Source organism: Microcebus murinus, chromosome 17 (genome assembly GCF_040939455.1).
Source record: "Microcebus murinus isolate Inina chromosome 17, M.murinus_Inina_mat1.0, whole genome shotgun sequence".
NCBI classification, from domain to species: domain Eukaryota; kingdom Metazoa; phylum Chordata; class Mammalia; order Primates; family Cheirogaleidae; genus Microcebus; species Microcebus murinus.
Genome location: NC_134120.1, coordinates 54,434,773 through 54,459,221, shown reverse-complemented (window position 1 = coordinate 54,459,221; position 24,449 = coordinate 54,434,773). Strand labels below are relative to the sequence as shown.

Genomic DNA, 24,449 nt, shown 5'->3' with positions numbered 1-24,449 from the left:
AACTGGCCCCCTGTTTAAAAAGTTTGAGGACCCCTGGTCCAGAGCAACGGCAGCCACCGCTTCCTCCAAACAGATGCCACGTCCTATACAAATCCATTTAGATGTATGCAAAAGAATCTTCGCTTGCACAAAAAATATGTGTGTATACATTTTATATGTATATTTATATATTTACACACAAACATATACACATATAAAACTTTGTAAGATACACGTCTACGGTTGACCCTTGAACAATGTGGATTTGAACTGCATTTTCTTCTACCTCTGCCACCCCTGAGACAGCAAGTCCAACCCTCCTCTCCCTCCTCCTCAGCCTGCTCAACACGAACACGACCAGGATGAAGACCTTTACGATGATCCACTTCCACTTAATGAATATAAATATATTTTCTCTTCCTTATGATTTTCTTAATGACATTTTATTTATTATAAGAATATAGTATATAATATTAAATACATAAAACATGCAACATATGTGTTAATCCACTATTACGTTATCAGTAAGGCTTCCAGTCAGCAGCAGGCTATTGGTAGTTGAGTTTTAGGAGAGTCAAAACTTACATGTGGATGTTCTTTCCTCTCTTTTTCTATTTTTTAAGAGGTGGGGTCTTGCTGTATTGCCCAGGCTGGTCATGAACTCCTGGCCTCAAGTGATCCTTCCGCCTCAGCCCCCCAAGTAGCTGGAACTACAGGCAAGCGCCACAGCACCCGGCTATACTCGGGTTTTCTACCGACAGGGGTGAGTGCCCCTAAGCCCTGTGTTATTCAAGGGTCAACTGTAAATTGTCTTCTATACCCACAAGGTCAGGCTCAACTGGAAACCCTGAGAAAGGAAACCACTACACCTTCCAGCAGACTTAGACCACAGGAAAAGGGGGAGTATAGCACTAGCAACTGTAAGAACAGACAAGAGATCCTCAATCAGAGGACAAATTCTTCCATCATGGGCCAAATGCAAATGGAGGTTAAGGACAAGGGTCACTCAATGAAAAAGCAAGCCCTCAGAAGCTGACCTCTTCCTCTGCAGAGCCCGTGCACCCCCACAGCTCCATGCCCTGAGCTTGGGGGTGAGCCCTTCACTCACCCCTCACCTGGCGTGTGCCAGCCCTGTTCCAGGCACAGAGGCCCTAAAGTGGACGGGATAGACAAAACCCCATCCCCAAACCCGTCTCCCTGTCCCATGGACTCACATTCCAGAGGGGGTGGATGAATGACAGAGAAAGAAAACACGTAACATTGTCAGATAAGTGGTGACGATATATCAGTAATTTCCCAAAATACACAATATGTCAGGTGGGAAGGAGGACAGACATGCCAGGGTGGAGACAGGGACAACTTCCATCGAGTGCCAAAGGGAGGAGGGCCGAGTCAATCTCAGCAAAGACCTGAAAAGGATGGCGGGAGCGAGCCGCAGGTGTGAGCACCTGGGAGGCCAGCGGAGCTGTGAGCAGGTGAGGGGAGGCCCAGAGAGGACAGCACCTGCTACTTTGCTGCAGTGAGTCTGTTTTGCTGTCCCTGGGCCAGAATGAACTACAGGCACCTGGAGAGCAGGGTGTGTGCTACACGTGCACAGATCCACCCCAGGCCTGGCGCAGGGCCTGAGCCAAGCGTCAGCCAGCATCAACCACATCTCAAAGCCTTCGCCAGTGGTTTGTAATTTCATCACTATGCAAGATATTTTCCAAGAAAATACTTAGCTTTAATCTCATAATGGAAGTCAACAATGAAACAGGATTTGCACTGCAGTGTACTAATGAACAAAGTACAAATTCATTTTCTAGACCACTTTGCTAGAACAATCGCTCCCTAAAATTAAAAAAATGCCTATAGTTAAATCATATTGGCTACATAATATATACAAATAGCATACATACATAATGTGTTCACACAGCTTTGATAGATAACCACAACACACTTCCTAGCTCACTAGAGAAGACCTTGAGAAAAAAGCTCCTGCTTAACTCTGTATTCTAGTAATTACAGGCCCCACTTGGAAACATCAAAGGAATTAATCATCAGCTCATCTAAGCAGAAATTGCAAAAAATAGCTTTAGACAAGGGCTCAACCAGCCTTCTCTGTACAGGGCCAGAGAGTAAATATTGTAGGGTTTGCAAGCAACACACAATATTCATTTCATAGTCTTCTTTGCTTTTGGGGGGTTTTGTGTGTTTACATGTTTGTTTACCATGCTTGAAAAACCACCCCTAGCTCCTGAGACAAACGAACAGGCCATGGTTTGCCAACCCTGCTTTTCCCCACGGTAAGAATGAGACACCCGGAGCCCCCAGTGTCTAACAGTGAAACCAGAGGGAGATGCCGGATCGCTGGGTTACCTCCTTCAGTCTCTCCAGCTCGTTCTGGAGCGCCTGCTTGGATATTTCCACTTCGATCATCTGCTGTCGCAGAGTTTCATTCTCATCCTCAGCTTTAGTGCGCTTCTCCTCCACCGTCTCGAGTTCATGGTGCAACCTGACAGACACGTCTTTGGCCACCTGCAGTGACCCACAGAGATAACTGTCAGGATGTGAGCTTTTTATGTGCTACAGGTGCACTCGGACAGCATCAGAGCCAAAGTCATTAAGTAATATGATGTTATACCGAATAGCAAAGACCCTGGTAATATTTAACAGACCTATTTTTAAAGGAGGAGGGTATTAGTTTAAAACATGGAATCAACAGTATGAGGGAGAAAATAACTTGCATTTGGATTAAAAGGCCACTCTGGCTGGTCCAACAGTAGTGGATTATCATAACTTACTAACGTCAGTGTCACTAAAGTTGGTATACAACGTCCCACTGCTACATTTGACTAGCTTAATAAATAATTTTTTTGTAAAGAAAAGACCACTCTGGATAGTACTATGCCTTCATGAAATGGCATCAGGAATGCCAATTCTGCCCAGTTCATATGCTTTAAGTGAGGAATTAAAAATAACAATAACAGACAAATAAACATTTCTATTCCCTAAGGTAATTCTGAACCTGCCTGCTGAAAAAATAAATAAAATAATTCTGTGCGCAGCAGATGTTCAATGTACTCAAGTTTTAAATTGTCTGCTGTGGCTCTGAATGTTCTAAGCAGTTAAACATTTCTACTTTCTTAAAAGCAAATGAGGAAAAAGACTTTGTAAGAGAAATATCAATCACCCTGTATCACACTGGATGACATTTTTCTTAGTGGTTTATATCTTTGGTGGAATTACAAAGTTTATTTTCCTGTTACCATGCCAAAGGGCTAGATAAGCTCTGACAAGTATACTCATAATAAAGAGGACATTATGCATAATTCTAGGTAAATGATTTGATAATCGGGTCATATGAGAAGCTTTGCTGCCCATGGAGGGAGCAAATGTTGTATAAAGTCTAGGATTTCTTTATTCATTCCCATTCTGCCAGTCATTCTCAAAGACACTTCAGACAAATAGTTATGATCCTATTTATCCTTCAGTTAAATCACCCCTACACAAGCCTCACTTGGGTTATGGGAATTTTAGGTTTTCAGGTTTTCTGCAACCTAAGTAACAATAAAAATGTTAAGTGATATGGTCAACTTTTAAGAGTGGCTTTTAACTAAATTGATAGTCAATAGATTTTTTTTTTAAAAAAGTTCAGATCTTTTGGAGTTCCTGCACAATCTATGTAATTGTCAGATTAATTGGCAAATATTAATTCTTGTTTACCACAGATCCATTACTATGATTCTTTATGTTCATATTATGACAGATTTAAAACTTTGGCCAAAGTCATACAACAATGCATACTCTATAAGCCATAAAGTAAACCAGACTGTTTATGCTGAACTCTGTTGGCACAGACGCAAGCAGGGAAAGAACCCCAGGACAACGTGCAGGTGGGGTCTCAGGTCACACGTTCAGATGGGCGACCCAGTGCACGGCAGCCACGAGCACACCGCCAGCCCTGCTCGCTCACCTTCAAGTCCTGCTCCAGGCTCCGGATGAGCTCGCCGTCCACCTGCCCTGTCTCGGCCACTTTCAGGCTTTTCTGCTCTGCTTTCCGGAGACGGTACTGCAGGATTCGGCAGTTTTTGTTAGAACGGTCCAGTTCTCGCCGAAGTTCCTGCAGCTGGTAAACATCTTCCTCTAAGTAACTGTCTCTCATTTCTTCCATTTCAGCGCGGAGTTCGTCTAACTCATCCTATGCAAACCAAACAGAGCAGGTGTGTGAGCCAAGTACGTCAAAAAAGGACGGTGTCTCTCCCCTCCACCCCTGCTCCTCAATACTCAACACTAAATACCCACACGCTCACCATCAGCTCATGGCCACACCCGTGGGACACGGCAGAGGGCCTCTAGGCATTCGCACGTGAGATAGTATCACTGAATGCTGTTCAAATCTTAGGGACCCAGAAACTAAAAACCAGCCCGGATTATTCACCGCGGCCTCTAGGAACTTTTTCCACTCCCAATATTTCCTTACATAATCAAAATGAAATCAGTCTGCAGAGAACTAAACTTTAGATTCAGACCAAAAATTGACCTAACCCTGTATCTCTAAGCCACATTCCAGACAGACTCGGCCTTTGAGGAACATAAACTTTAGTGGAACAATAACTGTTAATTGCCCTGGAATTAGAACATACCTGCAAACATCCCTAAAATTCTGCTCCACAACGCAAATCTCAGCACTGACTAAGTGACTCTGTCTAAAAATGTAACATTTTCCATTTTTCAAATACACATTCGGTCTGTTTTTTCCCATTCCTCTGTCCATTACTTCCCACACCTCCATTCTCCTCTGCGTCCACATGACGGCACCGGGCACAGGGAGCCCAAGGAGCCACCCCTGGGCGCCCTGCCCCTCCTGATCCACGGCCACTCATCAGCCAGCGCTGTGCTCACCTGGGTGCGCCCACTCTCTTCTCTCGGGCCCCAGCACCCTACTCCCTGCCTCCGTCCCTCGGTGTGGGGGGCAGCTGCGTAGGACCTAAGTACAGACACGTGGGGCTCCCTGCTTCTCCATCCCATAATCCCCCCACGTTTCTATACTGATGATGAAAGCATCATTAAAAATACAAAATGTCCTATAGGATAAATCTTAACATTGAAAATGTTGTGAAATATATCCAAATTTCATTTCTTTTTCCCTTCATGGAGATCACTCCCCGTAAACCTTACTCCTGGCAGGAAAATCTGCTGGGACTGCTGGGAGTTACTGGAGTGAGCACCGAAGCCGGTCGGTGGAACACACGTGAACGGAATGCGCAGTTTGGGCTCTTCCGGGGACAGAGAACACAGCTCTTTTCGGAAGGCGCCTGCTAACCTTCCCAAAGAGGGGGTGGTACTGACGCCGATCCCCCACCGGGCTGTGACAGCGCTGTGCAGGAGCTGTGCCCCCCCAACTCATGCTAGAGGAGGCCAACCGCAGATGACAAACTGTAAAACTCTTTTCATCATGAATAGAAAGCTAGTCCTGAATCTTCAAAAACCAAAGTCAAGTTTCACTCACATCCCATCTATGAATCTAATGGATCAGACTTTGAGCAAGAGCCTCATCTCAATGCTTATTTCTGAGCACAGTTAAAAGGTAATTTTTCACTGGGTAATTAACAAATCATAGTTCAGTACAAGAAATAATCATAATAAATCTGCTAAATCAATACATATATATGTACACTTGCACATAAAAATATACAGTGACTTTGGCCATTCTGTTCAGAAAAAGAATTGTTTGTGATTGCTTCTCCTTCTAGAAAGCTTGTCTATAAAAGCAAAAGTCATTAATGCCTGGAATTATCTGTAAGTCAAACAAAAGTTTTAAAACTATGATACAGCTGCTCAGGAGGCTGAGGCAGGAAAATCACTTGAGCCCAGGAGTAGAGGAGGTTGCAGTGAGCTATGATGATGCCATTGTGCTCTATCTGGGGTGACAGAGCAAGACTCTGTCTCAAAAAAAAAAATGTAAGATACAGCTTCCAGGTATAAAAATGTTCTCTAGTTTTCAGACTTTGCAACAGGAAGGCCCTCACCCACCCTAATATTAAATGCTACATGGTTATGTAGATATGTAAACAACCATTACAGGCCACAAAAACTGTTTAAGGGCTAGACGCACCCACACCTCCACGTCACTGAGCAGGCCAGATGTAAACAGCTAATACTTCTGGCATAAATAATAACCAACATTAGTAGCACTGAAAAGAAAATTAGGGAGAGACCAGAATTGCATGTATTTAAATCAATGTTTTTATAACTCATATTTTAGTAAATTTATAGAACAGAAAACAACCTTCATTAAGCACTCTACCCTCATTACTAACCCTACAATAACCCTGTCAGGAACGTATTACCCCCATTTTATAGACCAGGAAACCAAACAGAAGCCGATCACACGTGTGCAAAACCTCGTATCTAGTAAACTGAAGCCAGACTGTAAACCCTGGACTGTCTGCTTCCAAGCACATACTCTTTCCAGTAAATACTACAAATTCTTTGCTACAACCTAGGCAAATGAAATAATAACAGAACTTCAACTGTACTTTTAAAAGCCCCCATTCACGTAAACCAATAAAAGCAGCCTAACATTTAGAGCTTGACAGCTGTCAACGTACAGGCATATCCAGGGCAATTGGTCTCAGGAAAATACTGCACTGTGAGGTGTCAGTACCCTCATCTTTTAAATGAGGAAACTGAGATTCTAGAAGTTTAAATGGCTTCCCACAACTAGTCTATTGTGGAGACAGGACCAAGACCAGTGTTTCAACTCTTTCCATAGTGCCTGGAAAAAAGGCAATTTTCAGTTCAGTAAAAAGAAGTTACAAGAGAAGCAAAGTATAGACCATGTACGCTGGCAGGAACCATTCAAAAGGCCAAAACTGATCGTCCGAATTAGGGTGGTGATGGATAGTGATTTTCAAACTGACATTACATTAATTTTCTGACAGCATGCTCCAATTTAGAAAACAGTATACTGCTGAACCTTAAAGAAGGGTGCTACTTAAATGCTTAAGAAAACCAAATCGCGCAGAACATACAATGTTTCTGGCAGGTATCATTTAAAGATTGTAATTACAAGTGGAAAATTGCTGTCGTCTGTTTATATACAGAAATAAATAACAAAAAAACTGTCCTTAATCAATAGTATTGTACTGAATTAACATCAGATCTGTAGAACACTTAAATGTTAGATCATTACCTCACTGAAAAGTTTATCTAGTTTTAATTAGATATCCTTTTCAAATTAATTTTTTATATAAAATGAAATCTTGAAGTAGTGTGAAGCTGTCCAAATAGTCCCCTTTCTTACAGATGGCAAATAAAGCCTTATTATATGTATATGTTATATATAAATTTTATATAAGTTTTATATATATATAATTAGAGGAATAATGAGGTACCATGTATACACTAGAGTAAACCAAGATTAAATGTTTCAATGAAAACCTCTAAAGAATAGTTTTATCCACAAATTTATGATAAAACTCGAATCCACGGTTTCTTAGTATAAGTAATGAAAACTCTTGATCATACTAATCACTGTATTCAAATCTAAATCTCTTTTTAAACAACCTGAAATCAATAACTATTTCTATTTTACTAACTCCTCTACAAATAGACCCAATTTGGACCATAGCAGCAGTCATCTGGCTACTGCTACAGTAATTCCATCTTCTGGCAGTTGCCGACAGAAACGATTGTCTTTGGTAATACAGGAATAATCCACCTCATTTCCCTCCGGACAATGGCAGTGTTCTAGAGTCCCAGCTGGAGCTAAGGAGGCGCAGGAGCTGCTCCCATTGTTTACCAAGGGACAGTTCGGCCAGCAGCTGATGGGCTGGTAGCCTTCCTCTGCATCAGCTTGCCACCCAAGACTATTATAGCTGTTATTCACTGGCAGAATAAAGAATGGCTGTGGAAAGCAAAGTCAGGGAAGAATAGGGACTACTATCCAAAACCCTTCCAAAAGAAAAAGATGGAGGTGGCGGCAGAGGAGCTGAAACACTTCAGCTGCTGAGAACTGCTGACACGCACCTTGCCATGTCCCCCTCCAGGGCAGCAAACATAACAAACCAGGTCAGAGCTTGAAACTCAAAATCTACCTCCAGTGAGAGAGGATGGTAAGGTTGGATCAGCCAGTAGTCACTGCAGCCTATAAAACCAAACCCCAATATCTCCCTTAGCAAATCATTCCTCTCCAGGAAGCCAATTTTATCTGCCCGTGTAGCTAGCAATGACTTGTTTTCTTTTCTTTTTTTTTTTTTGAGACAGAGTCTCACTTTGTTGCCTAGGCTAGAGTGAGTGCCATGGCATCAGTCTAGCTCACAGCAACCTCAATATCCTGGGCTCAAGTGATCCTGCTGCCTCAGCCTCCCGAGTAGCTGGGACTACAGGCATGTGCCACCATGCCCGGCTAATTTTTGTATATATATTAGTTGGCCAATTAATTTTATTTCTATTTATAGTAGAGACAGGGTCTTGCTCAGGCTGGTTTCGAACTCCTGACCTTGAGCCATCCGCCTGCCTTGGCCTCCCAGAGTGCTAGGATTACAGGCATGAGCCACCATGCCTGGCCTGACTTGTTTTCTTTTAACCAAAAATAATTTTTATGAAATAAATGAAAAAGTAGAACAAAAAGAAACTACCCTTCCTACCCCAATGTTCATCCGCCCTGCAAGAGATCAGCATAGAACAGGACAGTATTTGGGGGCAAGGGAAAAGTGGGGTGTGAATGCAAAAAGCATTTTTCAAAATAGGCCAATAAACTCAAAATGATTAAATCCTTCTGAAAAGCCTACGGAAACAGAAGACATAATTAATATGTTGACGATGAGCACTCCAGCTTGTCTGATTGTCTCAGAGCACTCGAACAAAACACAGCCCCGGACACCGGGCAGGAAAGAGACACACCAGCATGCTGAAGTCCTCAGCATTAAGAAACGTGCCTGGGTTTCATTTGGGAAAGAAGTGAAGGCCTTTGGATAACTAAACTCAACCATTCACCTTAACTCCTCAATACTTCCAAATATCTTTGCATTCATCAGAGGTCAAAGGACAAACGAGTGCTTTTCTATCTGTGTTTTCATGCAAAAGCCAATGACAGGGATGGAGTCATTTTACATTTTTCACCTAGTCATGCTGGTGCCCCCTGCTGAAGGTGGAGAAGGAACAGAAGGCAGACTCAGGGATGGCCGAATTCGCTCCACATGGCACGAAGGAATGCTTGCACTTCTCTGTTGACATTTGCAATTTCAAAAAATATAGTAGTCTGGCTAAAAACTAAGAGAAGCCCACTAAAATTCCTGATCGATAAGACATCCTCCTATGGTTTTGCTGGTCTTATTTTTCTGTTCAATCAGGCTTTGGTCATTCTAGCTCAGAAACTGTGACAGTCTTATAATAGCAATGTTGACAGCACTTACTTGGGAAAGAACGTGGTCATACTTTATGTGGTCATAATCTTCCAGAATACATCCAAGTAAAATTTCTGGGCTGAGTCTCTTCTTGTTAGAAGAGAGAATATTGGAATAGAGAGATGCTGTATCTAATTGTGAGAGTTCTGTGTGGCATCCCTTAAGAAAGTAGCAGGTCAAGGATGTACTTTTATCTACCATCTTAGAAAAGTACCCCTGAACAACAGCAATGACAAGTTTTGATTTATAATGTGCATACTCTAAACAGCAAGTGCAAAAGCCTGACTACTGCCTCTGCCCCATGGGGTCACTGACGCTCCAAGCCCAATTTGCACAATTGAGCAAGCTCGAAGAGTCCACTAGGATGCCTGTGTTTCTGTCCCATATTGAACTGCTGTAATTTAAGCTTTCAAGTGACCAAGCATGGACCTCTCACACACACATGCAATTGTCTGGTTTGCTAGCCTCCTTCAGACCTCCTCCAGGCCCTGCTCTCTCCTGCTGTCAGAGGAAGGGCTGGGGGGTGAACTCAGGCATAGTAAACAGATAGAGGGGTCACTTTCCCCGCAGGAAATGGCAACTGAACATTTCCCACAAATTAAACATTGCCAGTGGGACTCATATGACCATTCGCACACAGGCTAGTGGAGAGGTGTTCATTATGGCCCTTTCACCTAAAAAGAAAACAGAGGTCCCCTAGGAAAACTGAACACTGGGAATGTTTTGAGCTAATAAAACAAGTCTGAAGCAGTGTGCTCTGAGCAAGCAGCCTGGCTGGAAACGGGCACTGCCTGGCGCAGGGAAAGGGGCAGAGGCTCTGAGGGCAGGGAAAATAGAAGGGCAGGGAAAATAAAATTAGCTGTGCAACCTCGGGCAAGTCATGTATGTTTTTGGTTCTCAGCATGTGTCTGGGAAACTATCACAACAATAACATCCTATGCTGTGAAGAATCACTGAAATGTCAAATACACTAGATCGGACTCCAGGGTCAGACACCTATTTCACTCCCTGAGAATCTAACAATGTGAAAAGATAAAGCAGATGACCAGTCAGCCAAGAATGAACTCTGAAATGGTGAGGGACTGCCTCGCTTAGATCTAAGATGTAATGAGAAACATCTTTTCTTTAAAGAAACTCAATTTTCTGTTGCACAGCAGTCATTTGGATAAACACCACTCAATCAGAAACACCTTAGGTCAGAGATTATGCTAAACACTGAGGCCACAAAAATCAAATAAGATGATCTGTCTCCCCCACAGGGAGCGACACATTCCTCCAGGACTTTCAGAAGTGCTGCTGTCGTGATGGAGCCTCATACAGCACAGCTACCCTTTCTCTTCTACACCTTTGAATTCCTTCTGCTGTCTGTTACATAAGAGTAGGAGACAAAAGCACACGTACTATGTCAAACATCTCACTCCAGCCCCAATCGGCTCTTTTATCACTTCTCTTTCTGTGCCTCACTGCTACCTCTTTGCGCAAGTTAAAATAACTCCTGGGCTCAGTTGGTTGGAGCAGCTCCTGGTAAGAGGTTTAGGTTTTAGGACTACCTGGCAGCTGATGTGCTGTGGTTCCAGTTTGAACTGCACGCTTCACCGCCATTCACCTTAAAAAGCAAATCCCTGGTCCCACTGGACTTTTCATGGCTTCAATTGGGTAGGTTCATCATTTGCTGAGAAAACAGCTCAAATCACAAAACCCACTGATAAAGCAGGGCCGGCCCACTGGTCTGGGAGGATATAGATTAAGATCTTAACAGCTATAAGAATGGACTGATATCACTGGAGTTACTAACCTGAGGATTATGATAAATAAAACAGTTGCCCTCAATACGATCCCCCTTTCTTTTTCTTCTCAAGTCTCCGGACTGTCTTGGCCCCTCCCCCAGCATTGTCTAGCCCCCCTGTACTGCAGGGCCAGCTCCCTCCTCGGAGAAAGACCGAGTCGGATTAAGCACCCCAGTGCCGACCAGACTAAGAGGCCACTGCTGGCAGGCCGCGCCCGGGAAGACCGGGACACAGTGCGGCAGAGGCTGCGACTCCTCAGACACGCCGGCGGGCCTCTGGGACACTGGAGCAGCGCTCCCGACGCTCACAAAAGACCGGCCCGCGCGGGTCACTGCTGTTCCTCAACCCAGGCCACACTCAGGACCCCTGAACTTAAGGCTTATCGCCGCCAACGGCGCCCCGCCCGCCGTGCCGTCGAAGCCCTGAGGACACGGAGAGCCCCTAGCTCTCGGGTAACTGCAGGTGCCGCCCGCACACCGGCCGCCCGCGGCGTTTCCTGGACAGACACCGCGCACGTGGCGGGGCCAGAGCTCCCCGGCGAGGGACCGCGCGCTCGCACAGGCGAGGCTGGGCCTGTCCTGAGCGGGGGACAGAAGAGTCGACTGACGTCTCCAAAACGACACAAGAGCACCTCTCCCCCAACAGGTTAGCGAGAGTAAAAGGCTGCGGCCAGGAGAGCACTTTCTGTACAGAGACGCCACGCGGGCCAGAACGGGCCGGACCACAGGTCTCGCTGCCCTCCCAGAAGTTCTGGCTTAAGTTCCAATGCCCGGGAGTGCGGGCAGGCAGCGGGGCAGAGGGGGAGGGCACGCCAGGCCCCAGAGGCGGCGCTGGCGGCCGGGCCACAGCAGACCCTCCCGGCGCCTTCCGGACAGCAGCTGCCTGCGCGGCTCACCTTGAGATAGTCGTTCTCCGAGCGCAGCTCCTCCATCTCCCGCAGCAGCTCCTCTTCCTCCACCGCCGGCACGAGCCGCGGCTGCTCGCCCGGGCTGGGCTCCTTGGGCGTCCCGGGAGCCGGTCGCTCGGGCGGCCCGCGGCCCCGGGCATCCTCCGCTGCGCCCGGCCCTGGGGACCCCGCGGAAACCCCGCCCGGGCTGCTCCGGCCGCCGAGACAGGCGCCGGCGGCTGGGGGCACGGCGAGGAGCGCTGGCGGCTCGGGGCTGCCGGGCGGCGCCCCCCGGGCTGCGGGGCTCGGCGTGGGCGCGCCTCGCGGGGGTTCTCTGTCGCTGGAGCCCGTGCCGGACTCGGCGTCGCTGCTGGCGGCTGGAAGCAGACGCTGCTCGTCGGACAGAGGCTCAGAGGGGCAGTCGGAGAGGTCGGAGCTGCTGTCCGTGTGGTTGATGCGCGAGCCTCGGGCCGGGGAGCCGGCCGCCGAGGTCACAGCGAGGGTCACGGCGGGGATCCGGGCGGCTGGCGTCGCGGCGCCGATGGTGCGGGCGGGGGTCGCCCCGGAACCGCGCTTGGCTTTGCGGCCCTTGGCAGCGGCGGGCGGCGGCTCGGCCCCGGGAGACTTCCCCGCCCGGGGCAGCGGCTCGGCGGGCGCCGCGCGCGCCACCCTTCTGGTTCCCAAGGCAGCCTTGGCGCCGCCCGCCGCCCTGGCCCCGGCACCCGGCGGTGGCTTGTCCTTCGCGCCGGGGACGCCGCCACTACGCCGGGAGAGGCGGCCGGACGCCGCCAGGGGCCCCGGCGAGGGCGGCGCCTTGCCCGCGAGGTTGGGCGAACGCGGTGCGGCGGGCGCCGGGGCTCGGCCGGAGGAGGGGCCGGCAGGGGCCGGACCGGGCGCGGCGGGCCGCCCGTGCAGGTCCTTGAGGAAGGGTCTGGCGGGCGAGGGTGCGCGGTGCAGCCGCCGCCTCTCAGCCTGCGGGTGGAGGTGGTGGTGGCGGTGGTGCTGGCCCGGCGGCTGCGGCTTAGCGTCCGGGGCGCCGCCGCCCGCGGGACCGTTCAGTGTCTCCATGGCCGGGGCCGGGGCCGCCAGCAGCAGCTCGGGCGGCAGATGCTCCGGGCGGCGGCGGCGTGCAGCCTCTCCGCGCGCTCGCTCATCACTGTCCCCCAGCCCCGCCCGGTCTTCGCCCCGCGCTCTCGCAGTCCCCCCTCCCCGCACCCCGGCCTTGAGGATTCCCGTGGGGCTCGCCGCCGCCGCCACGCTCTCCCTGGCTGAGATCACCCCAGCCTGAGCTCTCCGGGCACAACAGCGCGGCGGCTGCCGGCCGCTCGCATCCCCTGGACGCGGCGCTCCAGATTCCCGGTCACTCGTCCCGCGGCAGCGCTAGCGGCGCGCGCCCGGCTCCCGCGCCCTGCTCCCAGCTCCCCGCCCACCGCTCGCCCGCTCCGGCCGGCGCCCGCCCCCGCCGCTCCCGGCGGAGAGAAACGGCTCGCGCGCTCCCCCGCCGCCCCGCGCCCGGAGCCCGCCGCCCCGTGCGCATGCCCCGCCTCCCGCCAGCCGGCGCCGGGCGGGGACCGCGCAGGGAGGGGGGCGGGAGCGCGGGGAGGGCCAGGAGGGCGTGGCCTGAGCGCCCGGGGGCACGGGCTCTGGCTGCGTCCGCGCGGCCCGGCAGCCCTGGGCCCTTCGTTGGCGATGGAAGCTCTGGAGACACTGCCAAGGAGGGAGGGAGGGAAGACGCGCAGGGGGAGTGGGGAGAAGGGGCAGGCACCGGCCACTTGGGGGAGACTGAGGCCCGGGAGGTGTGGGTGGCGCTCTGCGGCGTGCTCCGTGGGGTGCCAGCTCTCCTTTGGCTGACCGACGCCCCCACAGGCCCCTCGCTTCCCTCCCCAAGGACTGGGGCTGTCGCCGCAGCCCCGGCTGGTCCCCGGCGCAGCTTTCGCGTCGAAACGCGCCGCACCGTTGGCTGCCCGGCCGCCTGGGGAGCGGGCCGAGCTTGGGTCAGAAAGGGACAGCGTTCCGGGCTCGGTGGCGGCCAGGCAGCCAGGAGGCGCACTTGACAGGCGTTGTTTATTGAACCGCGCCACAATCCCGAACTGGAGTTGCTGTGTTCTTTGAGGATGAGGACACAGGCGCAGGAGAGGAGTCTGGCCGTGGCTGCGCCGGGCGTTAAGCCCAGGTCTGCGGGATTATGTCCCCGTGCTTTCCGCTCGGGGAGCCGGGGCTGAGTCTGTCGCGGGCCAGGCGCTTGGCCTTTCTGAACCGCCGTTCCCTCACCTCACCTGCACAGTTAGAATACACTGCCACCGACTGCGTGTGAGGATTAAACGAGCGGTTTCCACGGTGCAAACTGCAAAGTGCGTTCTCAGGTCACTGGGCGCGCAGTGCGTGTCCCGGGCGTTGGAAGTTGGGAGTGCCCAAAGGAGTAGGGCCAGCCTGTGCCCGGCGGGCGCTGCGGGCCCAGAGGGGCCGGCGGGGACTCCTAGGCGCTGGGGGCCTGGCCCGGCTGGGGGCCGCGGTGCCCGGAGGGTGAGTGCCGGGGCGCACCCGGGCGTGGCGAGGGAGGGCCGGCGGGGACTCCTAGGCGCTGGGGGCCTGGCCCGGCTGGGGGCCGCGGTGCCGGGAGGGTGAGTGCCGGGGCGCACCCGGGCGTGGCGAGGGAGGGCCGGCGGGGACTCCTAGGCGCTGGGGGCCTGGCCCGGCTGGGGACCGCAGTACCCGGAGGGTGAGTGCCGGGGCGCACGCGGGCGTGGCGAGGGAGGGCCGGGCGGGGCTTAGCGGCGAGGCCGGAGGGCGGTGGCACCCAGCACCCTTCCCAGGCGCTCGGACAGACCCTGGAGGCCGGGCCGCGGGAGCACTCGGGCGTGGGTGGTGAGATTCGCTCTCAGGACCTCGCGGCGGCGGGCGGGGGCAGGCCCGGGGCCGCGGGAGTGCCTGTGGGGCGAGGGGGCGGACCCGCAAAAATAAGGGGGTAGTAGACTCCGAAGTCTGTGGTCTTCACCGCAGATGTACCCTACCCAGACACAACACAGAATGAACTGGTTATTTTAATCCTGTAAGCGAGGAGAGCCGCGTGCAGAAGACTGCGGCCCGCCGCGGGAGCGGCTCTCGGGCGCCCCCTGCCGTGCGACCGCACCTCCGCGTCGCCCGCGCGGGTCTGTTCCTGGCGGGCGTGGCGGCGACGCCGGGAGGCCGCAGGGTCCCGGCCTCCTCTAGAGGGCGCTCCGACCCGCCCGTCGGAAGGTGGCCGCGCCAGACTCCAGGTGACTGCCAGCGGGGCCAGGACTTCTGCCTCCACTTGCTCCAGGGACCCAGAAGTCTCCAACACCCTCACGTTCCCGAAGAATGTGGCCAGGACTCCTACCGCAAGCTCGTCGGTTCCTCACACCACATACGCTCAAGCAAAGGACTGCCCCGGGAATGTTCAGGCACCTTAGTCTTACGAAGACATTAGCCAGACGGCCAATTTGTAGCCAGCTTCCCCTTCCTTCAGGTAGTAAGTCGAACAAAATCCGCCCTCCCTATCCCTTGTTATCGGCCGGGCGTGATGTGGCTACTGGCCCTGGGCAAGGAAATGTTCAATAATGCCTGCTTTCTTTTTTCTTGATTTTTTTTGAGAGATGGGTCTGGCTATATTGCCCACGCGGATTCAGACTCCTCAGTGATCCTCCTACCTCAGCCTCCCAAGCAGCTGGGATTACAGTTTCATGAACCAATTGGTCTAGCCAATAATGCTTTCTGTTTTCCAATATTCAGTGAATTATGGGTCTAAAGAGAAATCTGCTTGCATAATAGGTGTTTTTAAAGTCACATGTGATTTAAAAATTTATTTATTTTTGTCAAATCACATTAGTCTAAAAGCATTAGGGGATTTAGTGTTTGAAGGAGGCTTAATGTGCTTGTTCTGTAAAATGACAAAACCCAGTGTGGGTGTGCCTGTTTTGGTCTGCTTGCCCTCAAAGGCAGTCCTTGCCCCTCTGTGGCCTGGGAACAACCCCTACGGGATGGCTTTCCGGGCTCCAGCCCTCAGGACGTTGGAGGGGGCAGGAAGGGAAAGACCAGGGTATTTCTCCCTCCCTCTCTCTCTGCCTCGGGTGGCTTCTCCAGCAGTGGCCCCGTCTCCGTGGGTGGATCTCTGAGGTTGCAGCTCTGGCTGGAAGGGCACTCCTGCAGGTAACTTTTTGCCCCCCATGGTCTTGCAGTCACAGGTGGTGGCGGCTCCTGTGCTTGCAGACCCGTGTTGCTTCACTCTCTGCGGTTCCGCCCTCAGTGCCTCCACCTCCTCTGTGCCAGTCCCTGCGTCGCCAGTACTGGCACCATGCTCCAGGGTCCTATGTCCTCATTCTTCTGCAGAGGCCTAAGTACAGGGCTGGGGCACTGCAGGCGGCACTGGTGTGATAAGTAATGTTTGTGTGACTGTGTTGGTGACCCCTTTGTCAAAGAGCAATGTGGTATGGCAATAAGACCTCAGGCTTTGACATCAGGTAAATCTGAGCCCAAATACTGCCTAAGTCACTTGCTGTCTGTGTGGCCTTGGGTAAGGTATTACTATTATTATCAGTATCATCAGCCTCAGTATTTAAGACCAGTGGAATAATCTTCTATACTCTTAAAAATTGGGCAAACCAGACTGAGTAAGAGTTAAAAATCTATTCTGTGTCTTTACAATTACATAAAGGCAAATGAATTTTACTTTTACTTTGATCCATAGAGGGAAAAAATATGGCTTACTCAGGACTACATATCCCACAGTGCTCTATACTCATAGGTAGAATTGTACATGGAATTTCTGCACCGTCCAACTACCTTGTCCAACCTAGGCAGCTATCTGTTTTCCAGTTCTCCCACCCCTTAGTTTAACACAAAGTCAGATTTAGAATATGAAATCATACCTGGTTTAACTCTTGGGAAATCATCCTCTTTGGAAAGAGTGGAAAGAGAAGGAAATTTTTAACTGAGTGAGCAGTATTTTGTCACTGCAGGAAAGTTATAGTTAAAACGCAGGACCTCATGAAGTCAGGGGGCCCGCCTGAGGTTGAAGCTGAGGCCTGTGTCCAACACCGGAGTTTGGGTGCCTCCCAGCTCCCCTTGTGAGGAACTACTGGCATGTAGGTGAGGGGGAGTCAGCCACACTAGATGTCTTGCACTGTGTCCAGAGAAGAATAGTCCCACTTCCTGTATGACCACCGAATGTACCTGGAAACATTCACATGGGTAATAAATCTGCTTATCATTATCTGAGCCTCAAAGTAACTGTTTTGTACATAAACACAATGCTTTTACATCTAAAGCAATATTTTTAAAAAATTTATAAAAATTAATACTATTTTAATTGACATAATGAAATTATGTGATAATAAGTGTATTATATTTATGAAGTACAATGTAATATTTTGATATATGCACAGTAAAACAGTATTTTTTAGGGTTGTTTTAATATCTACTGAATTTTTTTTAGAGATGTGACCACAATAGAAATCAAGAGTTTACTTCATTTTATTTGGAGATTTTCAATGTGTATTTCATCTTTGATCATTTCAGTATTGAGGTAGTGCCAGTCAAGGTTTTAGAGTCATCAATATACCACACCTGTACTTGTCTGCATTTTAGCAGTTGCTTCTATGTAGAAAATCTGACTACTTCGTTATACATTTGTATTAAATAGTATATTTGTACCTAAGCTTTACATGTTGAAGTACATGTTATTTTGTTATAAGTTGCTTTCTTATTATTTCTTTTTTATATTACCACTACGGCTGCATATCAACCTTTTTTAAATGTATGGTTAGGGGAGTGATATACACACACGCACACAATGATTCTCATTTCAAGAAAATAAAAGAGGGCTGGGTTCAGTGGCTCACGCCTGTAATCCCAGCACTTTGGGAGGCCGAGGTAGGAGGATCATTTGAGGCCAGGAGCTGGAGACCAGTCTGTACAACATAGTAAAAAAAAAAAATACAGATATTTAAAAGTCATTTGTAAGAAGGGAGCATTGGGGCCTACAGGGCTGAGAACCACAGCTTCTGCCCAGAAAGAGTGAGGTGTCTTGGAGAGTGCCCCCTCTAGGTGGGTGCTGGGATGGCAGCCCCAGGGAGAAGATAGAACCTAGACTTGTCAGCCCTAGGAGATGGGAGTGTGTATAATTTAAAACAAATTCCAGGTGATTCTAAGAGTCTGCTTTCATCAAAGGAGGTAGCATCTCCTTATATAAGCATTTGTCATGTTTGCTAACCTTGAATTAAACATTTGAACTCTTTCTCACAACACAACTGCTAAAATTTTAAAAATTATTCTGGGATTCTAAGCTTGATGCACAGGGAAAATATGTTGTTTTTTAAGGAAAACTAATCAAAGTTCTTTACCTTTCCTGGTCATCAGGATGTGTATTTCAAAAAAGTAAGAGACATTAATGGGCCATGTGGCCACCCTTTTAATCGAGAACATTCCACATTTCACCATATTTGTTTTTATTATAATTTACCATTACTGATTTCTCTACATACAGAGTTACTGCTCTTGGAGAGAGAAATGGAGATTTGAAATAGAAGATGCCAATTACCATTTCTTTCTGATGCATCTGGCATTCCGGCCCAACTTTAATTCTCATCTTTATGTATAAAATAAGGGTAGGTTTATATAAAAAGCAAAAATAGAACAATGGGTCTGTAGAAGGTTCCACAGAGGATAGCAGTACTTATGAAGTAAGTAAGCTTCCTGATTAACTCAGAAGATAGGACACTGCATGGTGTCACACATGAAAATACATTTTAAGTATCATTTCTTTGTAAACTTGTATCAGGCAAATTTTACCAATGAAGAGATAGAATAATGTGAGTTCTATGCTTGGACACAGTGATTTGTTTAGTTCCTTTGGACTAAATAGCTCAGTCTTCCTGGGCCTTGCAGGTTCATCTTTAAAATTAAGGAGTTGAACTTAAATAAGCTTTAAAATTCTTCCCAACTTTATGAATCTGAGGGTTGAGGTGAACTTATAAGTGCTATTTTAATTATAAACATGGGAATATACATAATAAATTGTAGGTCACCTCTGTTCATTCTTAGACAAAATATACCCTAAGAATGTAAACTAATTTTAATAGAAGAATGGTATAATTAAGAAGGTCATGGCCAGGCACGGTGGCCCACGCCTGTAATCCTAGCAATCTGGAAGGCCGAGGAGGGAGGATCGCTTGAGCTTGAGCTAAGGAGTCTGAGACCAGCCTGAGTAAAGCAAGACTCTATCTCTACTAAAAATAGAAAGAAACTAGCTGGAAAACTAAAAATATGTAGAAAAATTAGCAGGGTATGGTGGCGCATGCCTGTAGTCCCAGCTACTCAGGAGGCTGAGGCAGGAGGATTGCTTGAGCCCAGGAGCTTGAGGTTGCTGTGAGCTAGGCTGACGCCATGGCACTCTAGTTCGGGCAACAAAGTGAGACTCTGTCTCAAAAAAAAAAAAAAAAAAAAGGAAAGGAAAACAAAGAAGGTCAATGTGATAGAATAAATATAACAAATGTGAATAGCGGCCGGGCGAGGTGGCTCACGCCTGTAATCCTAGCACTCTGGGAGGCCAAGGCGGGAGGATCGTTTGAGTTCAGGAGTTTGAAACCAACCTGAGCAAGAGTGAGACTTCGTCTCTACTATAAATAAAAAGAAATTAATTGGCCAACTAATATATATAGAAAAAATTAGCCGGGCATGGTGGCACATGCCTGTAGTCCCAGCTACTCGGGAGGCTGAGGCAGGAGGATCGCTTGAGCCCAGGAGTTTGAGGTTGCTGTGAGCTAGGCTGACACCACAGCACTCACTCTAGCCTGGACAACAGAGTGAGACTCTGTCTCAAAAAAAAAAAAAAAAAATGTGAATAGCCACTGCACTCCAACCTAGGCAACATAGTAAGGCACCATCTCTTTAAAAAAAATTGTCAGAAAGTTTGCTTTGTTAAAGACAATTAGTCATTCTCTGAGGCAGCAGTTGTCACAAGATGGTCAGCAGCAGCAGGCTAACCCGGGAACATGTTAGAAATACAAATTCTTATGTCCCACCCCAGACCTACTGAGTAAGAAACTCTAGGATCCAAGTGATGCTGACACCTGCTAAATTTAAGAACCCCTGCTCTGAGGAGACCAAAGCTCATATAGATGTTGGATACCTTATGGACCTACCTTGGGTTGTGTTGAACAAAGTGAGGGGACTTAACACATGCCAGTTTTCCATATTCTTCTTGGCTCAAAGTGGCCTCATTCCAATAAATAAATTACCCCTATGACAGGAGCTGAGACAGTGGCCCAGTGCAAAGCCCCCATGTCTCCCAGTGAGGGCTGTGGAGCTTTGTTCAGGGAATGTAACCAACCACTGCTTCCCCTGGCCCCGGGCAGCCCCAAGCTGGTGGCTAGGCAGTTCCCCATGCGGGAGGAGGTTAGCGAGGAGGTTAATATGGGATGTCCTCACACGGACTGTGCCCAAGCAGGCCTGCAAAACTCTGATTTGCTTGCAGTTGTTAGCCAAGCTGATCCCCCGCTGCCATATTTAGCTTGGGACAATGTCATGTCCCTAAACAGGAGGCCTCAAAACTTGACAGATGGCAAGAACTAGCACCTTCCTTTAGAATGAAGAGCAGAGAAAGAATGATTGGAGGAACACAAATTTGGAAAAGGAAAAAATGGCCACCTCCTTACTAGGTCATTCCTCACCAGCCCCTCCCACCTTCATCGAGGGCAAACTATTTTCTCTTTCCCCTGTGCCCCACTGTGGCGTCCAGCTCCCTGACATAGCAGGGTACTGTTATCCTCACGTAGAGACTGGCTATACCGAGGCTCTTTGGACCAAAGCAATGATTAGTCATCTTTGTGTTCTCTGTTAGGCAAAATTTATTTGCCGAATGAATGAGCTTTAAGCAGGGCTGATGTGGATGTTTGGATGCCAAAGAGAGTTAGCTAGCAGACCTAAGACTGTTCAGTCAGACCTTTCTGACTGTATACGTCTCGTTTGGACCCACATGCACACACACAAACACACACACACAAACACATCTTGATGGTGATTTCAAGTCAGTTAAAATTCCCTTTCAGTTCAAAACAATCTTCAAATGGCTATTGTGGCTAATTGCAGCAGACTATCCAAATCAAAGGGCTAGCTTCCCAAACAACACACACCTCTCCCAGGAACCTGGGCTACTCCTCACTCATAGGGTCATTGCTGTCTCCATCACTGAATGCAAAGAAAAATCTTCACAATTCAGGCTGCGTTTTGTCCGCCTTGTCAGTTCCATAGGGGCTGGTGGGAAGTGTACCTTTGTGTTCTCCGTGAACAAAGGTTTGCTAAGGAAATAAGGAGTGTCAACAAGCCCAGGATACTGTTTTCTTAGTAGAGGGAGGCAGCACCATTTAGGGACTGAGACATTTACATATAAACATCATAATTGCAGGGATAGCAGGAGCTGGCACGAATTAGGCTGGTACTTGATATGCTAATTACAATTCTCTGTAATCCTTGAAGGCTGTTTGGAAAGAGAATTTAGAATTGGAGAGAACTGAAACCCAGTCAGGTTACATGACTTGCCTAAAGGTCTCACGGCCAATGAATGGGAAATTTGCTGTGTGTTTCCAATGGGCGAAGAGTTTTACATACAAGATCTAACTTAATCCTTTCAACAACTCTGCGGTGAGTACTTTTTTGCTATTATCGCCATGTTGCTGGTGGGTAAGGGACACCACACAGAGCTGCAGGCTGTCCAGACTTGCTCTGCACGCGAGGGGATAGGTCAACCAAAGTCCTTGTGATTTCGGCTGAGGTCAGTCTGGTCCCAGAGAAGGACGTTTGAAGGGCAGTATTTACTCCCTAGGGACAGAGCTATGCTTGAGTATCTCGATTCTTTTTTCTTGCCACTCAAAGATTTTAACGCTCAGTTTGCACAGACATGATCAAGTTTCTATCAGATTTTCTGATTCATAGCAAAATGTACTCGCTTAAAGAATGTGCATTCTTCAGCTTTCTCCTACACCTTTTTGTCTATCTTTCAAAACTGAGCAGTAAGGCCGGGCGCGGTGGCTCACGCCTGTAATCCTAGCTCTCTGGGAGGCCGAGGCGGGCGGATTGCTCGAGGTCAGGAGTTGGAAACCAGCTTGAGCAAGAGCGAGACCCCGTCTCTACTATAAATAGAAAGAAATTAATTGGCCAACTAATATATGTACAAAAAATTAGCCAGGCATGGTGGCGAATGCCTGTAGTCCCAGCTACTTGGGAGGCTGAGGCAGGAGGATTGCTTGAGCCCAGGAGTTTGAGGTTGCTGTGAGCTAGGCTGACGCCACGGCACTCACTCTAGCCTGGGCAACAAAGCGAGACTCTGTCTCAAAAAAAAAAACAAAAAAACAAAAAAACAAAAAACTGAGCAGTGGGTATTTTTAACATAAGTAATGTTATATGTACATTTAAATTGCACATTTTAGACGCTCAGTTTGCACAGACATGATCAAGTTTCTATCAGATTTTCTGATTCATAGCAAAATGTACTCACTTAAAAATGTGTATTCTTCAGCTTTCTCCTACACCTTTTTGTCTATCTTTCAACACTGAGCAGTGGGTATTTTTAACATAAGTAATGTTATATGTACATTTAAATTGCACGTTTTAGGAATAAACAATATCCATGATATTTTGATAACTCATAGTGTATTTATAAAATCAAAAGCTGTTGTAATAAAAAGCTATTATAAAAATATACTTTTCATTAGGAAGAATAAATGAAACAGACAAATGGATCTACACAAAGTAAACATCAACTCTGGTAGATTTCAGCGTAAGCTGGTCCATAACAAATATATTTGCCCTTATTCCTCCAAAGCTGCTGAACTTCAGAGTTAAGATCTTAAAAAATATATATTTTTTTTTGAGACAGAGTCTCGCTTTGTTGCCCAGGCTAGAGTGAGTGCCGTGGTGTCAGCCTAGCTCACAGCAACCTCAAACTCCTGGGCTCAACAATCCTCCTGCCTCAGCCTCCCGAGTAGCTGGGACTACAGGCATGCGCCACCATGCCCGGCTAATTTTTTCTATATATATTAGTTGGCCAATTAGTTTCTTTCTTTTTTTTTTTTTCAAAGTTAAAAGCACACCAAACACGCTTAGCGTTTATTATTTTAATCACAAACCTACAGGCCCCTCAGCACACCCTACTTGGGGCCTGGCCCCAGCAATCCAAAACTGACAACCTTGGGTGTAGCTGGTAGAAGGGGTGAGAATGGGCAGGGAGTGTCTCTTGATAACTCTGAAGTGGGGAGATACCTCCAAATGGAGAACTGGGTGGGGGCCAGAGGTTGGGGTGACCGAGCTTCTGAGTAGGGAGGTCAATAAAAAATCCAGATAAACAACAAGAGGGTACCATGTGCTTTTGCAACCCTCCTCCAAGCCTCTGCCTTGGTGGGAGAGGCTTCCACTGATTCCCGGGCTGAGGAACTCCCAGGAATGGCCCCTCCCTTCATCTCGTTCCTCTACATGTTGAAAAGCAACACTGGGAACCCGGACTCGGTGCTCGCTGATCCCCATCTCTTCCCCAAACTGCCCCTCAAGGAAGAAGGCAAGACTGCCCAGGGATGGGGGCCCAACTCTCACTCCAGAGCTAGGTCTGGAAAGTCAATCCATAAGATTTCAAGATCCACCACCTTCTCCAAGAGCAAGGTTGTCTCAGAGCCCTAGTAAGCTTTGACCAGGTTGGTCCCAGGTTAAGGTAGGGGAGCTTAAGTACCACTCCTCCCTGCAGTATGGAATGCTTGGATGGGATATTGCTAAGGGACAAGGGCAGGGCTGTGATCTCCACACCGAGTGGCCTGGTCCTACTGACTCCTCCACACCTGAAATACCTGTGCTGGGCTGTCCTTGGAGGGATGGGGGAGGAGGGGGCAGTGGGAGGACTGTGGGACCCCGTGCTTTCTTCAGTGTCCCTGGCTGTCTCCAAGGCTAGCAGCCGCAGCAGCAGCTTCAGCGTGGAGGAGGAGTCCTCTCCTCACTTCCGCTCCTAGCCTGGGCACAGCAGGCTCATAGGGAAGGGGCAGGGGTGAAACCCCCAAGGCTAGAACCTCTATCATTTGATTCCTCTTCTGTGCCAAGATGGACCAGACTGGTAGTTCCAAGAAAAGGGATGGAGCATTATTATCCTGATATCTCCTTTTCCTAGGAGACCTGGCTAGGACAGTCCCTAGGGGACAGGGATGGGGCCCCATCCAGTCTCCTTCCCTCACCTGGGCAAGGATGGGTCCCCCAGGGGGAGGGGTGAGGCTGTGATCCCCAGGGGACAGGCCCTGATCTCATCACCTGCAGCCTTCTCCCTCTGAAATACCTGCACCGGGCTGTTCCTTTAGGGAAGTGGCAGGCCTCATGTGACTCCTCCTCCTTGCATGATTACAGGGTGGGGCCTGA

General features: G+C 48.8%; 1 protein-coding gene across 8 annotated transcripts in view; it reads right to left on the bottom strand.

Annotated features, from left to right (window-relative positions):
• Nucleotides 1-13,492, bottom strand: part of MTCL1 (microtubule crosslinking factor 1) — a 132,295-nt gene extending 118,803 nt beyond the window's left edge. For 6 of the 8 annotated variants that reach the window (XM_075993674.1, XM_075993676.1, XM_012746143.3 and 3 more), the window contains exons 1-3: nt 12,054-13,492; nt 3,935-4,159; nt 2,338-2,496 (exon numbers count right to left, since the gene is read on the bottom strand). In XM_075993674.1, coding sequence (XP_075849789.1) covers nt 2,338-2,496; nt 3,935-4,159; nt 12,054-13,112 — 1,443 coding nt within the window. In that variant the 5' untranslated portion in view covers nt 13,113-13,492. The remainder of the gene's footprint in view (nt 1-2,337; nt 2,497-3,934; nt 4,160-12,053) is intronic. The other 2 variants (XM_012746141.3, XM_075993677.1) reach the window with 1 other exon arrangement.
• Between the last annotated feature and the right edge of the window lie 10,957 nt (nt 13,493-24,449).